This window comes from Pleurodeles waltl, chromosome 5 (genome assembly GCF_031143425.1).
Source record: "Pleurodeles waltl isolate 20211129_DDA chromosome 5, aPleWal1.hap1.20221129, whole genome shotgun sequence".
NCBI classification, from domain to species: domain Eukaryota; kingdom Metazoa; phylum Chordata; class Amphibia; order Caudata; family Salamandridae; genus Pleurodeles; species Pleurodeles waltl.
Genome location: NC_090444.1, coordinates 866,105,549 through 866,131,227, shown reverse-complemented (window position 1 = coordinate 866,131,227; position 25,679 = coordinate 866,105,549). Strand labels below are relative to the sequence as shown.

Genomic DNA, 25,679 nt, shown 5'->3' with positions numbered 1-25,679 from the left:
CTTGAGGGACAACAAGAACACTATTTGCTCAAGTTGGCTGCAGACTCATTCATTTAAATAAAGTTAAAGTTAAGACTTTTCAATGTATAGAAAGGGTTTGGCGAGGCATGGGACATATGCACACTGCACCTGGTTTCAGATTAAGCAATATGCCCCTCTATGGAGTACCCCAATGCTCTAAGAAATGTTAGGTGATCTATCAGTCAATCAGTGGGAGAGAGCCGCCATTAAACATGCTTGTCAACTGTTTAGTAATGAGATCTTTAAGTAATTTGCCGATTTACAATTAGATTTTAATTTACCTAGACCTGCTGTGCTTTTAAATATCTCCAAAGAATACCTTCATTGGAGGGGACTGTATACTGAAGAAATCGTGGAATTTGCAGCTTGTATTAATGATATAGAATATATGTATTTAAGCCAGATCCGTATTTCAAAAATAGAAACTTTTGTGTGTCTTGGTGAGTAACATCACTCCAGAGAAACTTTTTACAATCCATCAACTAAAATCATGAAGCTCTGATAGCTGTCCCAATATACAATTTAGAACTTGAAGGCACTTTATTCATTCCACTATGCTCCTTTTAAACCTCAAAGCTGGAATTCTTTGCTAAATGCATTGTGCCCTAGGCTGACCCTGCACGTTTTACCAATTTTGCGAACCCCTATTGTCAGACCCTCGTTTAGAGAATCTACTGGGCAAAAATCATGGTGATTGGGCTCATTTACCACTTGTGTCTTAGAATTTGTCTTACTGAACTCTCTAAACTGGGCAAAGTACAACCTTTCAGCACTTAACGTGTGCCATACACTGGCACTAGCCGCATCAGTACTTTGGCACACTGATACAGTTCACCAAAAGAGCCAAGCTCTGGGAGACTAGACAATTCTTCAAGACTCAGGCCAGTCTGAGCAATGCTCCAGCTTGGCAGTTGGCATCTTCTGGGTGCTTCTCATATTAGGAACATGGCTGAGTGTCTCTTCCTGGACGTCTCTCTTCCTAAAGGGCTAGGCAATCCCCTTTACTCTCTGAGGAGGCAGGAAGGATTCTATGTACCAGGCAGCCCTAGCTTCTCTAGAAAATTGCACAGACTTTAGCTATGCTCTCACTTTTGATAGACGCTGACATGCATACACCTGCACTGGTTTAACAGCAGCTATACAAGTACTCTACATAGCACTCCCTTCCTTGGTCAAGAAGAACATAAAGTACAACAATATTGAGTGGTTTGGGTCCCACTTTATTAAATGCAAGCAGTTCAATGCCACTATCTGTGAAGGCTGTAATCCCTCCTCCATTTTGTGCCATTCTTAACCAATGGCTATCCAAAATAAATCCCATTGGTCTCATCTAACATATTCTTTTTGCACATAGTTTCGCTGGCCCATATGGGCCACCCAAGCCCAATGTTCACATACCTAATAAATGTCTGTGCAGGAGTCTGGGTGCCACATTGAAGCAAAATGTTTACCTTAATGATGAGTGTAGGCCATATTCCTTTCTAACACAGACAAAGTTCTGTTCAGGACTATTTACAAGAATCAGTATGCTGCCACCATGTTTCATGTCAACAACCTAGAACATGGAGAGCTGTCCCATGCTGAAAAAAGACAATACAGATCACAGAACCCTTTCTCAACTTTTGCCCTGCTGTGAACATGCCTTGGACTCAACACTCACACTAAATTAGTGTTAGCTGGGCCAGTGGAAAAAAAACAATATCACTTGCAGTTGGGTGATTTAAGGCAGGGGTGTGAGATCATATAGCCTGCAGATCACAGTCCCGTCTGAATAGAAGCCCTTCTAGATCAAACTATCTGGAATCTTACTCCAGAGTTGGAGAAGCCCACATTCATTGCATCTTCAAAACTAGCAGGAACTTCCATCTCCTTCCTCATATTGCATTCCGGCTTTGTGTTCTACAGTGAAGCATAGACTGTGTAATGACAATAGCCCATGAGTGATACATCTGACACTACAGTCATCTCAATCGTGGTTTGTCAGTCACAACTGCAGGTCTTTTGCAGTTCCTGCCGACATCTGGACCACATCAGAGAAACATTCCCCATATGCTGTCCCCTCTGGGACTTCAGGTCCTACTGCAGAGCCCGCATGTGGTAATGGCCAGTTACTAGCCGGGTACAGGAGGCCATAAGGCCCCACGGGCTCAGTCAGTCCCACCAACAACAAAAAGGATAGAGGATGACACACTGGAATCATATCCTGAATATCCTGGACTCGCCAATTAGGAGAACAGGCCAGAAACTGCACTGTGCCCAGAATAGCTCTGATGAAAGGGAGTGTCTGACAGGGAGTTAGGTGGAACTTTTCCACAGTGATAGTGAACCCCCAGGGAGTCAGGTGGAACTTTGCCACAATGATAGTGACCCCAAGAAGTGCCGGCGTTCTGCCGTAGGCTGGAGGTGGGAGACGACTGCCTGAGGCAAGCCTGTATTTAAAAGCCAGTTGTTGAGGTAGAGGAAGGCTAGAACTATTGACCTCTGCAAATGTGCTGCACCTAGCACCATCACCTTGTGAAACACCCGAGTGGTGCTGGGAAGTCCAAAGGGGAGCATAGCGAACCGATGGTGCTAGCGGCCACCAGAGAACCCCAATTAATGCCTGTGGCAGGCAGGCTGGGGACGTGGAAATAGGTGTCCTGCAAGTCCAGCGCTACTATCCAGTCTCCCGGGTTAAGAGCAGACAGGACCTGAGCTAACATGAGCATGCTGAACTTCTTCAGGAAGAATTTGAAAAGGAGCAGGTATGGAAGAAGACAGAGGCCTATGTCTTTTTTGGGCACCAGAAAGTAGCAGGCATACCAACCATAACCTATTTCGGAAGGTGGCCCCGTCTCCTGGACTTCTTTGTCTAAAAGAGCAAGTACTTCCAGAAGGAGCAAGGAGAGATGGTCCTTCATCAGCCCATTGTGAGACGGTTGCATCGGTTTCCAGACAGGAGATGGAGTAGCCCCTCTGGACAACTTGAATAACTCGTTTCAGATGTAATAGACTTCCAGTAGGATAGGTGATGGTGAATCCTAACTCCTACTGGGTGCCCATACTGGTATGAGAGCAAACTAAAGGGGGTTTTGGGGGTGGTGATTGCCACTGGTGGGTTGACCCGACAGCTGGCTGGCAGTCCCACGTGGTTTGTGGGAACCATGGCTGGGGCCACAAAAAGGCTGGGGAGTGTTGGTCTTGCAGGAAAGGACGTGGTCGCTAGCCCCTACAGTAGCCACGGAAGGGTTGAAAGGTCAACTGTGGTTGGGCGGGGGGGGGCACTATTCTTTTACATGAATGTGAAATCCTACTTGGTCTGAGAAGTTTGCATATAACTTGTTGGGGTACACTTGGAAGGCAGAGAACAGGATGCCAAGATAATTCTTGTGTATCAATTGTCTGGCTGCTGAAGAACCCACTTTGTCCTACCCAACTTCTGTCTCTGGATTTTTACATGCAACACTCGGGACACATTTCAAAGGAAAGGAAATAGATGACAAAACAATGCCACTGTCCATTTACTGGAACACTCTACTTGTGTTTTGCCAGGCTTGTCTCTGTGTTTATTGTGGATATGGTGGCTGCCCCCAAACTTGGTTTTAGTGCTAGATGTGGGAGGACACTAGGATTACCATAATAAACTCTTCCAAATCACACACACACACCCTCAGAGCCCAAGTTTAGTGTGACCAAAGACGATGCCATCTAGAAAACGTCCATTGTGGTATGAGCCACAGGAACTTTTACCCCACTGGTTACAGCACACCCAGGAGTCACTCTCACCCACTAGCTTGGGATAGGCATTAATGTGGCATTTTCTGACACCCACGTCAGAACACACGCAGGACCTGAGAAACAACAGAATTGGACTGAATCTGCTATCTGTGACCTGAGCAGCAGCCTTAAAGGATTAAACCTGCTCCCTCTTGTACCCAGGACAAAGATATTGATTCCAAGGCTCATGAAGTTGAACTCCTGTACAAGCTACAGGAATAAAACAATATACAAGAGGCCTTTCCTGACACTGCCCAGGCGGCCAGTGGCAACTGGACCTGGACTGGACACTGATGTTGGCCTCTGCCTGACTCCTAGGGAGTATCCAAGTGCCTTTCCTAAAGTCCAGGGGGGCTTTAGAAGGGTACTCTTGCGGTGGATTGGATTAGTACTTTAAGGAATAAAGACAGAAGGTAAATTGTTTGACCAGAATAAACCTGCCTGGTGTATCTGACTGGCCCTCTCTCACGGTTAGCGTCAAAGTGCACCTAGGTCCTGGACTGCCCCAACCACTATTATTGACTCTTTGTGCTTCTTAGCACCATTCCCATTTAAAACTTTAACAATTCATACATCGAATTATCTTTATTGGATTTGTTTTGGTGTCATTTTGTGTATTAGATTTTACTCTTTTATTCTAATTCAGTTTGGGATTTCTTATTGTTTTGCATTTCGATTTCATTACTGTTTTGGCACTGCATGAATATTTTGCATATAAGTTAAGACTGTTCTTCTCTGAGGGGAGGGACCTCCAGCTAAGATGGCCGCTTAGGATGCGAGCTCTGTGCATCACTGGACGGACTTCCCAACAACGGAGTTGTTTGCATTAACAATTTTGCACATGACTTGCTGAATGTACCATGGAACTCCAGGGTGAGCAAAATAGTACTTTTGGCTGCAGCCTTGCACTTTTTTCAAGCTGCCGTCATGCCAGTTTATACCTGCCTCACAGCAACGGCCATCTTAAGTTCAATGCGAGTCTCTCAAGCAGTGCTTTACGCTCTCCCTAACTTCTAATGTTTATCTCCTCAGGAGGTTTCTTTCTATATTTGGAGGTTCATTGGCTATTTTAAAGGATGTTGTTCTCCTGCTCTACATTTAGACTTTGTCACATTTTCTCACCGTTGCTCATTCTGTATATAACCTTTCCTCAAGGAGCTCTGTGGCCTTTTTTGGAAGTAATTTTACTTGGCTTCTGAAATTCCTCTGATAATATGATGGGATACATACATATTGTTGTTGTTTTCTGCTCAACTTCATTACTTTTGCTGAGCTGATACCTCAAACAACATTTGCTTTGTATGGGCAGATTAAGCAACTATAAACCACCTTTTCACCAACTGGTGCGCCCCGCTGAGTAATTTTCACTCCTTTCCAAATGAGACAATTGCAAAATACGTCTGCTGCATCAAAGATGTCATCTTCACCCTCACCGTCTCCCAAAACTGGTCATGCCATGTCTACATCCACACACAAGTCAAACAGGACCCACCATCTCCGGTCAAATTGACTTCAACTATATCCCTTGAACTTGTATTGGATAAAATACAAACATTACGTCCATTTGTTGAAGAGACCAATACTAGGATGCAAAATTTAGATGACAAATGGTCCCAAATGGAAACAATAGTGCCAATGCTTGAACAGCTTCTCAGCGATGTACAAGATGAAGCAAGTAAAATGTGAGCTTTGGAGAAAAGTGGCAATTTTAAAAGCCCATTCCGAAGACTTGGCAAATAGGAATATGCGTAACAAACTTGGCATTTTCTGTTTATCAGAGGGTCTTGAAGGCAACAATCCAATCTAATTTTTTGCTTCATTCTTGCCCCAATTAGTAGGCTTGCCACCTTCTACAGTCTAAAATATCCAGAGGGCTCATCAAACAGGACAGCGTCTGCATCACCTTACTTCATCATCTAAACCCAGAGAAGTGATTATCTTTTTTCTTGAATTTGCTGACTTACTAAAAGTCCTCATCGCAGCAAAGTAAAACAAAAAAAAAAAAACTTTTCTGGTAGGCAAGCAAGATCTTCATTTAACAGGATGTCTCAAAATCTACAGCAGCCACACAAAGAATGTTTGGATCTTCGACCACAACTTCATTCTTTGGGAGCTTGCTTTGGTCTGTTTCATCCTGTTTTCTCAAAGTGACTTAACAGAACAACACGTCTTCTTATACTTCTCCCGGAGATCTTTGAGACTTTCTTCGTCTGCATTCGAACAGCTCCATGGGTACTACTGGTCCTCTTCAAAATGACTACACCTCATATTTTTCCTAATTGTTTTAACAATTACTCCTAATGACTGATATAGCTTGAACAAGTTCTTCTTATGTGTTCTTGATGTGATTGCCTGGATCTCTGAATGCATTAATTAACCTTGTTCCTTTTTTACAGGTTTTGTACTGTTACCTATTTACGGTTCCCTTGTCTCTTGATGCGCTCTCCTTCCTTGCTGTACTGCCTTTACTTTTCTGATTTTCTTTCTTTTTTCCTCCCTACTTATTTCTATCTTTTCTCTGATCGTTTTACCTTTTCTATTTTCTCCTTCCTGTTTACATTTCCCACTTCTGATAAGTCTCTTATTTTAGACGACCTTCTCTTTGTTCATACTATTATTTCCTGTACCATTCAGAGTTATTTCTGGGAATGTCAAAGGGTTTATTAACCCCTTAAAAAGGCAGATAATTTTGTGTCATTTAGCTAAATATAATCCTGGCATTGCCCTCCTTCAAAAGACCCACCTTTCTGAACCTGAAGCACTGAAACTTTAAGCGTTGAAGGGTTGGTTCCATTTTTGTGTCTCCTGCACTTGCAAAAAAGAATAGCGTCCTACTCCTATGTCATAAGAGACTAAGGTTGACTGTAATTTCCCAAAAATATGATTCCGAAGGCAGATGGCTATTTATTCAGTTAACAATATTCCCTTGACCGTTGGTAACATTTATGGCCCTACTCAGGGTACTCTTTTGGCCTAACATTACCACCAAATCTTTGCAATATGATGATGATTTTTTCATTTTAGGAGGGGGGGGGAAGAGGGTTGCAATCAAATAATTGATCTTTTAATAGATCCCAATCTCCAGTCAGAATTATCCCCATAAAATGCTCAAAAAGTTCATTCCGTGCTTTTGCTGTAGAAGTCTTTAATATCCACGCATCTTCTGATTTCCCCTCAATTATTGTGGGGTACTTTTAAAGCTGTAACTCACGGACAGATTATTGATTTTGGTTTCAAAAAGAAAAAGTCATATAACCGATATCATCAACCTTTGTTAACAAACACCTACAACATCAATATTATTTTTCCTCTTCAATACCCGACTTGCAAGAACTCATCCGTGCAAAACTGCAATTTAATAAACTTTCTACAGAGGGGGCTTCCTCTATTTTGCTTCATAATAGTGCCCGATATTACGGTGTTCGCAATAAAATGTCGAAGCCTTTAGCTAATTATCTAAAAATACGTAAACAACATCATACAATAGAAAATAGAATATATCACAAATGAAACAGGTAGGTCTATGTTTAAGGATAATGAGATCCCGGCTGAGCTTGTTAAATATTACCAATCTCTTTACACCCCTGAATCACCAGCCCCTCCTTCTCCGATAGATGCCTATTTAAATGCAATAAAGAACCCTAATCATGGTTAGTTAATTTGTTACCTTTACAAGCTGATACAGCTCTCCCTGAAATTTAGTGCTCTACAATCCCTTCAGGAGGAGAAGACTCCAGGACCTGACAGCTTCACAGTTGAATATTTCCTACACTTTTCCAACATTTTACTTCCCAGACTACTACATCTTTTTTAGTCTGGATTTGTCAAAGGTAGTCTTGCATCTGATAACTCTAGGTTATTTTTTAATGTACTCAATACGGCTTCTTCTCTTTCCTATTCTTTTGCTGCTATCTCAGTAGATGCAGAGGGTGCCTTCAATGGTTTAGATTGGTCCTTCATATTTAAATCTTTTATCTTGCCATGGATTGGGACCTCGCTTCAGCAGTTTTATATCTCTACTTTATAACTCCCAGATGGCATCTGTTCTGGTCAACGGAAAAATATCCAACTATTTTTGATTACGAAGATATTTTCGACAAGGTTGTCTATTATCTCCACTTCTGTTTATACTGGCTCTAGAACCCTTTTTATCCCGTATCAGAAATAACACTGCAATTGAGGGATCCCGTTGCAGTGATTCACAGTTAAAGATTTCTGCTTATGCTAATGACACACTCCTTTTTATTTCTAATCGAAAAAAATGTGTACCTACCTTACTTCAATAAATTGCTGTTTCTAATTCAGTTTCAGGTTATAAAATAAATAAAGACAAAGCTGAAATTCTTCACCTCACTAAATTGTGTCTCAGATGATCATTCTTAGTTATGGGTTTTCATTGGAATAAAATCAAGATTAAATATTTAGGAATTTGGTTTATTCCTTCCATGAAAGGATCTCACTGCAAATATAACTGATTGTTTAGAGAAGGCAGGTAAACTCCTTTTGTCATGGAACCCTTTATATCTCTCCTGGTGCGCCATCTTGATTCCATCAAATTGATTTCCCCTGTAGCTTTATATATTTTTTATCCATGATTCCTCATTGTTTACCAGCTTAAAAAAAAAAAAAATTGGATTCAAGATTATCTACGATTCTCTGGAATAATAAAGTCTAGAATATCTTTGTGTTATCTTCGGAAATTTAAACAAGGGGGGTTAATTTTCCAAATGTTTGTCTATAACAAAAAGCTTTCTGTTTAAAACAACCGTCTAGATGGATTTCTCTGACATGTCTATTTACCCCTTTGTGGTTGGATATTGAATACCATTTCCTTCTTCTGTTTTCTCCTAATGAAATATGGTCCTTTTCATCTAAAAATTCCATCATATCTTCTCCACTTTTTAATTACTTATTTCTTAATTAATCCTTATTTTCAATTACAAACCGTTACTCGTAACTCTTTTCTACAATTCCCTCTTTGGTGCAATAATCACAACCCCCTCCCATCCTCCCTGTCCCAGCATTGAAAAAGTTTCCAAGACCTCAGATATAAAATGCTGGTCATGCAATCAACCTAAAGCAGATCTCATGCATTTTCTGTTCCACTGCCCACCTGCTACCTCTTTTTTGGTTTAGTCCCAACTCGCCTCAATCTTTTATTTTGATTCTCCACTACCTCCTGTGACGCTCTTTTTTGGAAGCTTATCTGAAAATGTTAAGTCGAATTTTGATAATATGAAGTTGTTAGATCTCATGTTAGCTCTAGCCTTTCAACAAATTACACTTAATTGGAAATGTTCATCCAATACACCTTATAAAGGATGGTGGTATAATGTATGTCATTATCATAGGTTAGATACTGCTTTTGCTTCCATATACTGTCCTGCTATTAGAGATATTTAACTTTTCTTTTTAGATACTGCTGCTCATCAATATGCTAACTGTAACTCGTCTGAAAACTTTAAACCACCATAAGTTATTTCATTTATTTGTTATTGCTTTTTACAGTGTTAAAATGTATTACTTAGCCTTTATATTATTAATTTTACCCTTTAACATATATTGTATTGTGATTATTTATCATAACCTTCTTACTATTTCTCCATCTTCCTCTCCTTCCCTTTTTCCCCAATTACTCCAAAAATGTTAAACAGTGTACTCTTCTTCTTTAACATTTACCACTTAAGTTTATCCTTGTCATACAATTAATTGTTATTGTTATATGTCTTTTAAAGTTGTTAATTCTAAATAGAGGTGATTAACTTTAAAAAGACTATCTGCTCTGTGCTATAGTTATCAGAAGGTTGAGCACAGGCTTATTCAGACTTTAGTAGTTTACCTTGGCAAGGGTTATGTTTATTCCTTGAGATGGGTAGTCACCCACCCCACTTAATAAACCAAGTTTTTAGAAGCAGGTTGCACCATGCACTATTGGAGACTTTAAGACTAATTATAATAATTCCCATAGATAGTTATATGTTTACAACAATGTTAAAACAAGAGTGTGTTTTGCTTCAGTGTATAATCATTAAGGTTTTATTAAAATGGTTAGAAAATAAAGAAGTAGAACATTAGTTTTGTCCACTTCTCAGTTTTGAAGGTAAAGCCTTGAGGCCTTCACAACTGTCATAACTATTTTACTTATTGCTTTCTCTGTTTATAAAATCAAAAGGTTTACAAATGACAACAGAGATTTAATGGTATCATTCTTATAAAGGATCAACATGGTTCCATTAACTATATATGATGGTGTACAACAAAGATCCAGGTGAGCTGAATCCAGTATTTCAGAATATCTACAAAAACAGATCTGCATGCATTCCATGTAAATACAATAAAACCTCATAGTTAATGTTTATCCTACAATGGATACCCCTGCTCTATAACATCACAAGGAAGAGCGTGGTGTTTGAACATGCTTTTAAACTGAGAAAGGTGGATTCATATCTTTATGTGTTGTTTGGTGTTTGAGAAGATGTTTCTTGACAATAAATGTTTTCTCACATTTAGTACACTGAAAAGGCCTTTCACCTGTGTGCGCTCTCAAATGAATATTAAGATGGCCCCTTTGGCGGAAACTCTTGCAGCACACAGAACACTGAAAAGGTTTCCTTCCTGTGTGTGTCAATTGATGTTTAGAAAGACTAGAATCATGAGCAAAAAGTTTCCCGCATATTGGGCATGCATGGGGTTTTTCACCTGTGTGTAATCTCTCGTGGACATTAAGATGATTTGCTTGGGTAAAATCTTTACCACATGTATTGCATGTGTATGGCTTTTTCCCCGAGTGTATTCTCAGATGTCTTTTAAAATTTGAATTATCATTGAAACCTTTTCCACAATCCATGCATATATAAGGTTTCTCTCCAAAGTGAACTCTGAGGTGACAAGTAAGACGCGAGTGTTTCCTGAAAACTTTTCCACATTCTGTGCAAGCAAATGGTGCCAATCCTCTGGGTGTCTGCTGGTTTCTTCTTAGGGCGACTTTCTTTTCATTTTCAGTGCCTACATGCGGCAACTGGTCTGCGTGTGTTCCGGGTTGTGGACTCTCATTCATTTTATTGATAACTTGTTCAGACTTTATTTGGACTTTGCTTTCTGTGTGATTCATCCGGCTCATTTTAAATCTATGCAGAGTCCTACTGATTTCACTTTCCTTGAAATGTGCAGAGTCATCATGTTTGGCATTTCCTGATAAAGCATGATGTTCCAGCGTTGCAGGATTCCATTCATACATGTTTTGCGATTCTGCGTCTGTTGGTTGGAAACAGAGTGCACAGTAATGAAACATAACCACTTAAGTAATGACTGAAACTATCAAGAAATGCAATACAATGCAGCAAGAGCCCTATTTTTAATTCATATTTTAATCCAGATATACACATCAGTAGCTGGCACTTCAGTGCTTAGTGGTGTTGGCTAAAACAATAGAGGAAGAAAGTATTATTTGCACTCAGAACTAATAGCAGTTGAAACATATTTAATATACCATACATAGACAAAAGGGGCTTAGTCATCTACATATATTCGTAAGGGCCACCTTCCCTCATTCACAAAGTAATGGTTTTTATCCAGCAATAGTTTTTAAGCTCTGCCAGGTGCGGTGGCAATTCACCCACAAGCAAATGAAGATTCATATAGTAGGAGGCTGGCCTGGCTTATAGTGGGTACCTTGTGGTACTTGCACCTTGTGCCAGGTCCAGTTATCCCTTATTAGTAGAATAGAGGTATTTCTAGCAGCTTAGGCTGTTAGAGGTAGCTATGGCAAAGCAGCTTAGGCTGAACTAGGACACATGCAAAGCTCCTACTATACCACTTATATCATATAGCACAATATCATAAGAAAACACAATACTCAGAGTTACTAAAAATAAAGGTACTTTATTTTAGTGACAATATGCCAAAAGTATCTCAGAAGATACCCTCACTTAGGAGGTAAATAATATACACAAATTATATGCAAACAAACCCAAAACAGGTATGTAACAGTAAGAAAATTAGTGCAAACAATGTAGAATCACAATAGGATGCAATAGGTAGACATAGGCCTAGGGGCAACACAAACCATATACTCCAAAAGTGGAATGCGGATGACGAATGGACCCCAGGCCCATGGGAGGTAGTAGAGGGTCGCTGGGACTGTGCGAAAACAGTAAGGGTGTCCAAAATACCCCACCCCAAGACCCTGAAAAGTAGGAGTAAAGTTCCCCTACTACCCCAGAAAGACAGTATAGTCGTGATAGGGAATTCTGCAAGAACCACAACTGCTACCAAAGCACTGAAGATGGATTCCTAGACCTGAGGACCTGTAAAAGAAGGGGACCAAGTCCAAGAGTCACGCAAGTGTCTGGGGTGTGGGGGGGGGGCAGGAGCCTACTAAACCCCAGAAGAAGGTGTAAAAGGGCTGCCTCCGGGTGGAAGAAGCTGAAGATTCTGCAACAACAGATGATGCCAGGAACTTCCCCTTTGGTGAGAAGAAGTCCCACGGCGTGCTGCAGGTTGCAGAAGTGTTTCCACGCAGAAATACTGCATACAAGCCTTGATAGCTGCAAGAGTCACGATTTAGGTTTTTGGGTGCTGCTGGGGCCCAGGAAGGACCAGGATGTCGCCCCTTGGAGGAGGAGACAGAGGGGACGCTCAGCAACTCAGAGTCCCCACAGAAGCAGGCAGCACCTGCAGAAGTACCGGAACAGGCACTTAGAAGACCTACTCAGAGTAGTCAATACCTATATGTAGCTTCACAATGGTAACTCCGAATATGGCCATGTAACTTGTCTAAGATCATGGAACTGTCCTCCCATGCCAAATCTGGTAATGAGGTGCCAATCCCACGCATCCCCGGGGCTCCACTATGGACCCTGGGTACTGCCAAAACCAGCTCTCTGGGGTTTTCTCTGCAGCTACAGCCACTCCACAGACTGGGTTCTGCCCTCCTGGGGTCTGGGCAGCCCAGTCCCAGGAAGGCAGAACAAAGAATTTCCTCTGAGAAAGGGTGTTACACTCTCTCCCTTTGGAAATAGGTGTTAAGGGTTGGGGAGGAGTACCCTCCCCCAGCCTCTGGCAATGCTTTGAAGAGCACAGATGGTGCCCTCCTTGCATAAGCCAGTCTACACTGGTTCAGGGAACCCCCAGTCCCTGCTCTGGTGTGAAACTGGACAAAGGAAAGGGGAGTGACCACTCCCCTGTCCATCACCACCCCAGGGGTGGTGCCAGAGCTCCTCCAGTTTGTCTCAGACCTCTGCCATCTTGAATCCAGAGGTGTGAGGGCACACTGGAGGCCTCTGAGTGGCCAGTGCCAGCAGGTGACGTCAGAGACCCCTCCTGATAGGTGCTTACCTGACTAGGTGGCCAATCCTCCTCTGAGGGCTATTTAGGGTCTCTCCTGTGGGATTTTCCTCAGATAGCGACTTGCAAGAATTCACCAAAGTTCCTCTGCATCTCCCTCTTCGACTTCTGCCAAGGATCGACCGCTGACTGCTCCAAGACACCTGCAAAACTGCAACAAAGTAGCAAGAAGACTACAAGCGACATTGTAGCACCTAATCCTGCCGGCTTTCTTGACTGTTTCCTGGTGGTGCATGCTTTGGGGGCTGCCTGCCTTCATCCTGCACTGGAAGCCACGAAGAAATCTCCAGTGGGTCGACAGAATCTTCCCCCTGCTACAGCAGGATTAAACTTCAGCATCACTGGTACTCTGGGACCCCTCTCATCAACTGTCCAAATTTGGAGGAGGTAAGTCCTTACCTCTCCTCTCCAGACAGTACTCCTGTGCACCGCATGAACTGCAGCTGCTAGGGCTTATGTGCACTTTTGCAAGGAATCCTTTGTGCATAGCCTAGCCCAGGTCCCCAGCACTACGTCCTGCATTGCTCAACTCCCTGAGTTGACCTCCGGCTTCGTGGGACCCTCTTTTGTAGTGTTGAAAAGACTGCTGTGCTCATTCTTCTTGAACCCATGTTCAAGGACTTCTGCGGGTGCTGCCTGCTTGGGCTCTGTGTTGCTGAGGGCCCCCTCTGTCTCCTCTCCCAAGTGGTGACATCCTGGTCCTGCCTGGGCAGCACCCTTTTTCTTCAACCGTGACCTTTGCAGCTAGCAAGGCTTGTTTGCGATCTTTCTCCAAAGAAACAACTCTGCATCCTCCAGCACTCCGTGGGACATCTTCTGCACGAAGGAGAAGTTCCTAGCACCTTTCGTTATTGCAGAATCTTCAGCTTCTTCCATCCGCAGGCAGCAATTTTGCACCTTCATCTGGGGTTTACTGGGCTCCTGCCCCCCGGACACTTTCACGACTCTTGGACTTGGTCCCCTTCCTTTGCAGATCCTCAGGTCCAGGAATCCATCTTCAGTGCTTTGCAATCTGTTGTGGTCTTTGCAGAATCCTCTATCACGAGTTTAGTGTGTTTCTGGGGAAGTAGAAGCACTTTACTCCTACTTTTCAGGGTCTTGGGGTGGGGTATCTTGGACACCCTTAGTGTTTTCTTACACTCCCAGCTGCCCTCTATACACTACACTAGCCTAGGGGTCCATTCGTGGTTCACATTCCACTTTCTTAGTATATGGTTTGTGTTGCCCCTAGGCCTATTGCATCCTATTGTATTCTACAGTGTTTGCACAACTTTCTGGCTGTTTTACTTGCCTGATTTTGGTTTGTGTGTATTTTACTTACTTCCTAAGGGAGTATATCCTCTGAGATATTTTTGGCACATTATTTTAGTGACAAAGTACCTTTATTTTTAGTAACCCCGAGTATTGTGTTTCTTATGATATAGTACCTATATGATATAGGTAGTATAGTCGGAGCTTTGCATGTCTCCTAGTTCAGCCTAAGCTGCTCTACTATAGCTACCTCTATCAGCCTAAGCTGCTAGAGCACTACTAATCTACTAATAAGGGATAACTGGACCTAGCACAATGTGTAAGTACCATCAGGTACCCACTATAAGCCAGGCCAGGCTCCTACAGACAGCAATTGGGCTTGTATGGGATGCTTAAATGAGGTTGTTGGGTGATTTTAAAAATTCTTATACTATTGGATAAAGTCTGACTCCATGTTCTCAAACGAAATCCCTGATAGCTTAATGTATTACAGAGGAAGGATACTACAGAAATACAGCAAAGACAAGCTGATAAGAGCTCTACGTTTGTAATTCTTTTTTATACAAAATGTGGCCTTGTACGGATTTGTGCAGATATGCCAGAGGATATATCATTCAAGCAATGGATAAGACTCTATCATCTTGGAAGTCTTTGAAGATTTTAGCAGTGGCAGCCAGGGAAGAAATGAGACAAGCATAGATTGATGTGATAGGTCAGCCCAGCTGTTAGAGCATATCAAATCAACACAAAATTATTTTTTTGATAAACAACTTTTATTGATTTTTAAACATAAAACCAAGTTGCAAAGTAGAAGGCACATTTAATTATCACATTAGCACAATTGATTACAGACTCCTAGATGAACAGGTCCATGTAGCATTTGGGTAAGTTAAAATGTTTATGTGCGGGTAGCGCCCAGCCACACGTCCCAAATCTTATTGTATTGGCTTTCACAACCCCTTTCCTGATAGATGGATCGTTCCATTTGAGCACACCAATCCATCCCCGTTCTCCACTGTTGTAGCGAGGGAGGAGTCTTGGACACCCAGCATCTAGCAATGTTCCATTTTGCAACAAGCAAAGCCGTGCCCACAAGTGTACGAATCGCCAGGTGCCCCCAATCTCCTCCCTCACCCCTAATATAGCAACCTTGTGGGAGGCGGTCAAGGTGAGGTTCAGCAAAGTGGAGAGTTCATGTAGGATGTGTGTCCAGTATCGTTGGATCCTGGGACAGGACCACGCCATGTGGAAGAAGTCAGCTGGCGATTTAAGGCATCTATCACACAGAGTTCGGTTTGAGCCCAGCACAAAAGAGTCGGGCTGGTGTCAGATAGCCACAGTGCAAAAAATACACCTGGACCATACGCAGCCTCGTGGGGATTGCAAGAGTGCGCGAAGCCATCAACGCATCCCACCAATCCTCTTCTTCCAGTGGGCCGATTCAGGCCTCCCAACGGGCCCGTAAAGGCAGAAGGGGTGGAAAGGCGTTCAGTACAAGAGAGCGGTAAATCTGAGACACAGCCCCCCTACCCAAAGCCCCCATCATCATCTTCTACTCCATAGGACTGAATTCAGGTATCTGGGTACCATTGTTAATATGGGCATGTGATGCATGTCTGAGCTGTAAGCATTTCTGAAATTGTGTCTGATTCAGAGTGTATGCCTCCTGGAGTTGCTATAAAAACATCATGTGTGTACCCTCCCAGACATCTCCCACTACCGTGATACCTATGGCGTCCCAGCGCGTGAAGCCCTCAAGGTTCACAACTTCATGTAACCACATTCACCGCCATAGCGGGGTGTACTAGGTGACTCGGCCCCACCACCCCGTCAGTTTCTGGGCCACGCGCCACCCATACAGGTCCTGGCTGGTAATTTCCGGAGTAGCCCTGCGGATGGGAGAGCCATATAGCTTATCCATAAGTCGTGTGAGCCCCATTGTTGACAATTCTAAACGACTGGCTGGGTCATTCCAAACCCGGTAAGCCATTCATTGATGGTGAGTACCTGCACTGCCAGGTAATAGAGGTATAGATTAGACATAGGCAGACCGCCATGATACATGCTGCGCCGACATGTGCCCCAGGATAGGCGCCACCACGTCCATCTCCCGAAACCAGTGTCGGGGAATCCGATGAGAAGATTCTGGAGGACATACAAAAAACGGGGTAGGACCAACATTTTATATAGTGCTATGCGACCCATGACGTTTAGCGGCAGAGTGCCATTTTCCCAGGTCTGCTTTCACCCTACAGGAGAGAGGGTTGAGAATGAGGGCCGAGGTCATAGAGGGTTCGAGCGAGACTTTCATGCCAAGGTACGTGAAGCTTAATCGTTGGATAGGGATGGTCATTTGCCAGTCAATCAACGCTCGAGATTCTGAAAACTGGACCAGCAGAGATTTCCTAGAGTTCATTTTAAGGCCAGATGCCTCACCAAAAATACGTATCAATTGAAGACACCTAGGGCCGCTTATCTCTGTTTGCGATAAGTAAAGCAGGACATCATCAGCGTAAAGCGCAATGCGATCCTCCCTACCTCCCACCATCCTTCCAGGAAGGCATCTTGACAAACCATTTGTGCGAGAGGTTCTATAGTGAGGGCAAAAAGGAGGGGGGACGGGGACAACCCTGTCTAGTGCCCCTCCCAATGGGTAAGAACTCGGACAGCCTCCCGTTCACTAGGACACAGGCCGATGGTGTATGGTATAATAACTGAACCATGTGCCTAAATGGGCGTTCAAAGCCTGACTTCCATAGAACGAAGTCTAGGTAGGTCCAGTCCACCGTATCAAACGCTTTTTCAAAATTGATGAGGAGGAGGGCCAGGGGGAGCAGAGCGTGTGTAGACAATGTCTAGTGCTAAGGGTCGGCACAAAGCCAGACTGATAAGGGTGGATCAAGTGTCGCAGCACTGGTTGAAGATGAGTAGCCAGTATATTAACGTAAGACTTGAGCTCAGTGTTGATTAATGATATTGGGCGATAGTCTGCGCAGTACAAGGAGGCCGGCTGGACTTAGGCAACACAACAGTCATGGCCTGGTCAAAGTCAAGAGGAAAGGCACCCCTCTCCAAGGCCTCAGTATAGAGACCATGGAGCTGGGGCACTAATATGTCTTGGAACTTAGAGTAATATTCTGCTGGTATCCGTCCGGGCCAGGGGTCTTTCCGGATCTAAGATTCATGATGGCCTCCCCTATTTCCTCCAAAGTTATGGTGTCGTCAAGACCCCTGCTTACGAATTTTGAGAGGACCAGCATGTCTACTTCATTCAAAAGTGGCATCTGTTGTTCGATAAAAGGTCTGGATGCCGCTGTGTATAGGGTGGCAAAATATTGAGCAAAGGTCTCAGCTATGTCCTAGGGGGTCGTGTGTATCAGCCCGGACTCATCTGTTATCTCTGATCACTCGTCCCTTCATTGGTCCGGTGGCCAGCCAGTAAAGGACCTTACTGTTTTTATCCCTCCAGCCATAAGTTTGGGCCTGTGTTGCCCACCAGATCCGTTTTGCCTCTTCCAGGGAGTGGGTTCTAATTTCTTGCCTCACCATCTCCAGGACTCGTCTGTGTCCCTCCCCTCCAGATCTCAATGTCTCACGTTCTAAGAGGAGTGCTCGGTCCGCAAGGGATGCAATATGGGCTTGTTTCTCCCTCTCCCGTCTTCGCAGGAGACCCTTCGCATGGCCACGGACTGTAGCCTTAGCTGCTGCCCAGAGAGTGATACGGGATTGGACCGACCCAGTGTTTTCACTAATGTAGAGTTTAATCTCTCTGTGGAGGTCCACAGAGTAGGTCTCGTCTTGCAGAAACCAAGCACTTAGATGCCATATAGGTATCTGATTCTGCTCTAGGTGGCCAATATCCATCGATATAGGGGCGTGATCGGAGAGGTCACGGGCATGTATCTGGATTTGGGTAACTAGAGGGATGTCAGTGGCCGGTGTAAGGATCATGTCTATACAGGCCTGGGTGTGGTGCGCTGCCAAGGTGTGGGTATATTGTTAGTGGCGGGGGTGCATCACTGAGACCCGTGGCCGTCATCCACCTGGCAAGAGCCAAGGAGCATCTGTGAGGAGTATCTGACATGGGACCTATGATGTCCAAGTTCAGGTCCAAGACCGCGTTCATCTCGCCGCCCACAGCTGTGAATCCCGTGGGTGTCTGTGCTAGGAGGGCAGTGAGGGTGCGGAAAACAACCTCAAGCCCCATGGGGGTGGGGGGGGCATATATACTAAGTAGATTAATGTTACATCTATCCAACCGCCCCGTCAGGGCCACATACCTCCCCTGTGGGTCCTGCCAGATCCGTTGTATTGTCAAGGGATAGCCCCGGTGCAAAAGTATCACCATGCCCCTGACCCGCTGAGCGTACCCCGAATGGTAGACCCGATCAAAGCCATAGCGGGCCAAGAACGGACATGTGGACCCCAGTAGGCGTGCCTCCTGGAGAAGTAGGATGGAAGGTCGGAGGCGCTGCGCATGGCGCAGTACCGCCGTCCTCTTAACCTTGTCAAGGAGATCATTAACATTCCAGGAGACTATCGTCGTGGCCGCCATATGATGTCTTGAAAAGGGGCACCCCCCCCAAAGCCGTGGGTACAGCTGGGGGAGCATGACACTGATCAGGGTGGGGTGCGGTGGGTGATGGGCCCTGCATTTGTCCAGTGTCTGAGCAATCGGTGTGTGCCTTCCAATGTGTGACCTCCAAATAATGAGGGTAAGGAGCAAACCACAACATAATAAAGCCATCATACAGAGATGAATACCTCCCAACTCCCCCCTCCCTATACTTCCCCTCCTAAATTGAAGAAGCATCTGTCGCCCTATAAAAGCCCCAACAAACCAACGGAAAGGTAAGGTAAAACCCTTAGTGGTGTGGAGTGGTGGACCCCTTTATTGCTTCGGATCTCTTCTTCGTTCCATTAGGGACCCATGCAGAGCTGGTTTTCGCCCCAGGGGCGTCAAACGAGTGGAGTCTGACTCAGTCTTTCTCCTTCTTCTGGAGCGAATCGCCCTGGTGATGTCGATTCATGAGAGACCTCCTTCCGCTGAGGTGGCGAGGGGCGCTTGCCCCCTATGCCCCGGAGGTCTACCGGGATCGCCGTCTCCTGCGGCGGGAACCAGCGCGAGGGCGCCCTGAGCGGCCGGAGCCCTGGGAGATCACCCCAGGCAGAGCATCTAGAGGTCTCTCGGAGAGAGAAAGGGGAGGGGGGGTCCCCTCTAAGTGGTGGTTCCTCTGTTGCCCATTCCCGGGCCACCTCCTGTGTACCGAAAAAATGCGCCTCGCCCGCGTGCAGGACCTTAAGGCGGGGCCAGGAAAAGGAGCGTGTACTTTAGATGGCGCGCTCTTCGTTTCTGATTTACCTGTTCATATGAGTGTCATCTCGTTTGGACTGCCCAAGAGCAGTCTGGGAAAATCAGCATCCTTGAATTCTGATAGCGGAGTTCCGGCTGAGCACGAGCCTCTCGTAGTATAGTGTCCCGGTCCTGAAAGTTGAGGAAGCGGGCAAGAAACGCCCTGGTCGACAACCCTGGCGGAAGCCTCGCGGAAAGGGCTCTATGGGCGCGTTCAATAGCAAACCAAGCAGACAGCTTGTCCGACAGAATCAATGATTTGAGCCAGGTCTCCAAGAACTCCACAGGGTTGGAACCTTCGGCCACCTCCGGGAACACCACAAAGCGCAGGTTAATCCGTCTTGAGCGGTTTCCCGCATCCTCCGCTCGCTGCTGTAGCTCCTGTGTGCAGGTGAGAAGGCAGGACACCTTTGTTTTAAGATCACAGACTTCGTCTTCCACTGTCGACGCACAGGTCTCCGCCTTGGTGAGCTGCGCCAAAATGTTCTTAAGGTCCTGGCGCAGCAGCGCCATGTCTACTGTGACCTCCCACTCTTGTTCTCCATCACAGCCTGAGAGGATTGTATGGCACGTAGGATCTTGTCAGTGTCTCCCTCGGTCTCTCCAGCCAAGGAAGGAGCCCCTGCAGCACCACCCTCAGCCATCCCCGCCGGGGTAGTGAACTTTTCAATACGAGGTTGAGACAAGCATGGTTTGGCTTGCCTGTCCTTCCCCATGGCTCCTGGAGTCAGTTTGCCACAGGTGCAATTATATCCGCAAGAAAGCAGGGGGCCCGGATCCTCCCGACCAGGCCCAGTGGAGTCCATCTGCACGAGACCTGCCCGCCCAGCGGGACCAACAAAACGGGGGCCAGCAGGTGAGCCCCGCCGCGAACCACGGGCCAAAGAGCGTCGGGCCAGGACCAGACCCAGGCCCTTTCATCAGCACGGCCCACTCCGACTCCTCCGGGCCACGCGCCCAGCCTGCCCAGTAGAGCAGGCCCCAGTCAGGCCCAGGAGAGTCCTAGAGTCACCTTCTCCAGCGCCGCTCACCTCGTGTCCCGCCTGCCGCGCAATCCCAGCCACGTTTGAGATGTCACCGGGCTCCAGGGAGCAGCAGCCCTCCCCGTCCTGGGGGCTACCAGCCTTTTACCCCCCACTGCCAGCCAGGGGGTGCACCTCTGGACTGGGGGACAGACGCAGAAAGGGGGGGGTGGAACAGTCTCTTCCGTGGTCAGACAGCTGTGGGGGCTCCCCGATCCTAATGTGCCACCGCTGATGGCCACTCGCCGCATCACAGTCGCCACCAACCTCTGGCACGCTAGTGCCAGAGTTGCCCTGGCCCGCCGGGACTCCAAAGGGGCAGCTGCAATCAGCCAGGCGAGGACCAGGCCCAATCTTTTGCCACACCTTCAAACGGGAGGCGATCCGGCCGGTGTGCCGATCTCAACGGGTGCCCACCAATCAGGACCCTCAAGGTCCGAGCTATCTGCATGCCGGCGTAGCACCTCCATCCCCTCTCCGGTCTCCCCACAGCTGGCAGAGCTCCAAGGTTTCAGGAAGGTGGGCCCGCATGGCATGAATGGCCCTCTCAAAGTGCTGCCCCAAGCCACGCCGACTCTAAATAATTTAGATACATATTGGGAATAATCAACAAGTATTCAGAAAGGCAATATTTTCTCTGGGGTAGCAATTGATAATGATAAACGTTTCAATGGCCCACAGCTATCTTTGGAAATGTCAGCAGCATCAGATACATACACACGGTTACAAGTGGTGCGCGCATCAACTAAAGAGTTGAAAAATAAAGTGGCTTGTAAGGATGGGCCGCTCTCGGAGCTCCATCAAGACTTACCGAGGTTTCTTTGTTAGTGGACATAAGTCAGCATCGCTCAAGGTATTCTACTCCAGAATCTTGGACTAAGCTAAATATCGTATCTTTCTTTAAAAAAGAAAAGACATTCCCCTTACAATGTTGGTCTTACCACCTTATATTTTTAAAAGCAGATGTGCAGGTGTTTGCAGATATTTGCTCATAGATTTTGTCCCCTTTATGAAAAATGTGGTATCTTACTGTCAACATGGTTTGTTAACAATGCAATTACTAAGTTCAATATCACCACTGCCACTAATTACGACAGTAACTGTGGGATGCAGAAAAAGTGTTTGACAGAGTATCTTATCAACACCTATGGTAAATAATATCCTACTTTGGAGTAGGCAGAAATGTTATTAGTAGGATAAAAAGAATGTCCGCAAACCCAAGGGTAAGGGTTTGTATAATGGGAAATTATACATCATGTTTTTTAATTCACATGGTAAGTAGTACCCTTCTATTCTGCGATCTGCACTTTATCTTCAGACCTACATTGCTTTGAATCAGCTGCATGATCAGATTCTACCAATCATATTTAATAAAGTGTCTGTAAACATAACCAATTACGTTAATGACATAGCAGTATTTACCACCAATCTTATGTCTGCACGGCCTATTATGCAAGATTTAATAGTCCAATTTGCCAGATAGTCAGATTAACAAGTTAAAAAGCTAAACAATTCAAGTGGTCACAACAAAAGAGCAAGGTTTGAAAGTTCTGGGCTCGACAGCTCAAGCTCCCTACTCAGAAGTCTCTCTAACAAAAGAAGTCCATAAAATTGTTTCAAATAAAAGACCCTTTGCTTAAAAATGTATTGTAGTGGTGTGATTGGTTACCACTTCCCTTATTGGTGCACTGCAATAAGGTCAAAAGTATTGTGTATTCTACATTTTTGTGTTTTTTGCTCTTTATTAAGGTATATCAGTTTTTTCGGAAGCTAAATTCTGCCACCTCCACTTTGACTTTGAGCTATTAAAAACATTGCTGGGCACTGCAATAGATTAAACGTTTACTCATGAAGGACTGGTAGGCTTTACTGGACTTCACATTTTACTTTCAGGCAGCACTATCTAGTCGGATGATGGGCCTGATAAGTAGCAGTACGTTTGCCAAAAAGTCTGGGATTTATTACTCGAGGGACAACAAGAACACTATTTGCTCAAGTCGGCTGCAGACCCATTCAGTTAAATAAAGTTAGTTAAAGACTTTTCAATGTATGGAAAGCGTTTAGCGAAAAATGGGACGTATGTACACTGCACCTGGTTTCAGATTAATCATTATGCCCCTCTATGGAGTACCCCAATATTCTAGGAAATGTTAGGTGATCTATTAGTCAATCCATGGGAGAGAGCTGCCATTAAACATGCTTGTCAACTGTTTAGCAATGAGATCTTTAAGTAGTTAGCCGAACTGTTTTTTTTTTTTTTTTTTTTTTTTTTTTTTTAAATATCTCTAGGGAATACCCTCATGGGAAGAACTGTATACTGAATAAATCGTGGCATTTGCAGCTGGGTATTAAAGATATAGAAGATATGTATTTGAGCCAGATCCGTATTTCTAAAATAGAAACTTGTGTGTGCCTTGATGAGTCACATCACTCAAGAGAAACTTTAAGAATCCATCGACTAAAATCATAAAGCTCTAATAGCTGTCAAATATGCAATTTAGAACTTGAAGATTATTTATTCATTCTACTGTACTCCTTTTAAACTTCGTAGCTGGAATTCTTTGTTAAATGCTTTGTGCCCTAGGCTGACCCTGAACTTTTCAGCAATTTTGAGAACCCCTATTATCAGACCCTCATTAGAGGCGAGGCTACTGGGCCACAATCGTGGTTATTAAGCTCATTTGCCACTGGTGTCTTGGAATTCGTGTTACTGAGCTCTCTAAACTGGGCCAAGTACAACCTTTTCCACACACTGGCACTAGCTGCACCAGTACTTTGGCACATCGAAGGGATGCTGGGCAGCGCATCATTGTTGGTTTTAAAGATTCTTTACATAGTTCACCACTAGATCCAAGCTCTGGGAGACCGGACAATTCTTCAAGACACAGGCCAGTGCAAGCAAAGCTCCCTCTTGGCAGTTGGCATCTTCTGGGTGCTTCTCACGTCGGGTGTCTCTTCCTGGACAGTCTCTCTTCCTGAAGGGGTAGGCTTCCCCCCTTCCCTCTCTGAGGAGGCTGGCAGGTTTCTATGTACCAGACAGCCCCAGCTCACTAGCAAATTGTGCAGAGTTCAGCTGTGTTCTCACTTTGGATAGACGCTTACGTGCACCATCTGCCCTAGTTTAACAGCAGCTACTCAAGTACTCTGCATAGCACTTCCTTCCCTGCTCAAGAAGAACATGATGTAGAACAGCATAGAGCGGTTTGGGTTCCGCCTTTGCCAGTTTTACCACAGTGACTGTGGATCCACTGCCTAACGTTCTGGAACTAGTTTCAATTGGTTCCCTTTCAACTGTCATTTTCAGGCTGTAGTCCAGTCACAGCCTTTGTGCAAGGTGATGCTTTTATAGCAAGCAGTGATAAGGCTGGCTCAGGCAATAATGTCAAAAACAAAGTGTCAAGACGCTGCACCTGGCTGTCATCAGCCATCCTGAAGGAGGGACAAGGAGCAGACAAAGCAGGGCTTGCCTAGAAGCTTCCCCCACCTTGAACAACATTATCTGCTGACTTACACTCTATCTCTACCACCCGTCAAATAGCAGTGTTCAGGAAATTTAATCAGCAATCCCTTGCCTAAAGTTCCTCATAGAACTTTTAAGTGTAGCTCTCTATCAATCTTTTCTCACTTCAGTGTCTGAGTCTCCAACTACTAGCCTCGGAAAGGCAAGCAGTCCTCTGCTACTATCTAGGGAAGATGTATCCCTCCTCCATTTTGTGCTAATCTAAACCAGTGGCCATCCAAAATAAATCCCATAGGTCCCAACATACTGTTTTTGCACATAGTCTCGCTGGCCCATATGGGCCACACAAGCTCAATGTTCACAAACTTTATTAATGTCTGTGCAGGGGTCTAGATGCCACATTGAAGCAGAATGTTTACCTTAATGGCAGGGTAAGCCACATTCCTTTCTAATACCGAAAAGAGTCTGTTTAGGACTATTAATTTACAAGAATCAGTATGCTGCCACCATGTTTCATGTCAACAACCCAGAACATGGACAGCAGTCCCATGCAGACAAAATACTATCCAGATCACAGAACCATTTCTTAAATTTTGCATTTCTATGGACATGCCTAGGACTCACTCACATTAAATTAGTATTCCATGGGCCAGTGAAAAATAACAATATCATTTGCAGTTGGGTCACTCAGGGCAGGGGTGCATGCCCATATACCCTTGGATCACTTTCCTTTGTCTGAATAGACGCCCTTCCAGATCAGACTATCCGGAATCATACTCCAAATTAGGAGAAGTCCATTTATTGCATCTTCAAAAATAGCAGGAAAGTCCATCTGCATCCCCATATTGCATTCCAGCTTTGTGTTCTACAGTGAAACATAGACCATGTAATGTGATTAACCAGCTGAGATTCTACTTGTCAAGGTCATCAATCATTTGAGTGGTTTATGTTGTGTCTGCAAGCACCACAAACAGAGTACAACAAGTAAGGCTGGAACCTACATAAAGTCCAAACTATTGCAAAGACGTATCTTTGAATGGCAGCCTAGTTCTGTCGCTTAGAAAGCAGTGCAAGTAATGGATGAATGCCTCTGGATGCTTTCTACCACATCAACGAGTTGAGCCAGTACCACTTCAACTCCTTTGTCTGAAGCATCAATCTGTACAATGAAGGGGTGACTATAGTAAACTATAGTAATGTGCCTTCTGCAGAAAATAAGCCCTGCATAGTGCTGCCTCTAGGCCATTGAAAGCCTTTTGACACCTGGCAGTCCAAATCACTTTCTTAGGCTTTTTCTTAGATGTCAGGGCTGTCAAAGGAGCAACTTGAAATCCATAGTTGGCGACGGTTTCCGTAATATCCTGTGTCTTAAAAATGCTCTCACCTGTATCTTTGTTAGGAAGTTCTTCTGACTCCAACACAGACTGGATCTTAGCATAAAATTAACAGATTTTAGAGTTGCCCTCCTGAT

General features: G+C 44.8%; 1 protein-coding gene across 3 annotated transcripts in view; it reads right to left on the bottom strand.

Moving 5' to 3' along the window:
* Positions 1 to 9,797: 9,797 nt before the first annotated feature.
* Positions 9,798 to 25,679, bottom strand: part of LOC138296106 (zinc finger protein 583-like) — a 369,595-nt gene continuing 353,713 nt past the window's right edge. For all 3 annotated transcript variants that reach the window (XM_069234962.1, XM_069234961.1, XM_069234963.1), the window contains one exon: positions 9,798 to 11,031. In XM_069234962.1, the coding sequence (XP_069091063.1) occupies positions 10,199 to 11,031 (833 nt within the window). In that variant the 3' untranslated portion in view covers positions 9,798 to 10,198. The remainder of the gene's footprint in view (positions 11,032 to 25,679) is intronic.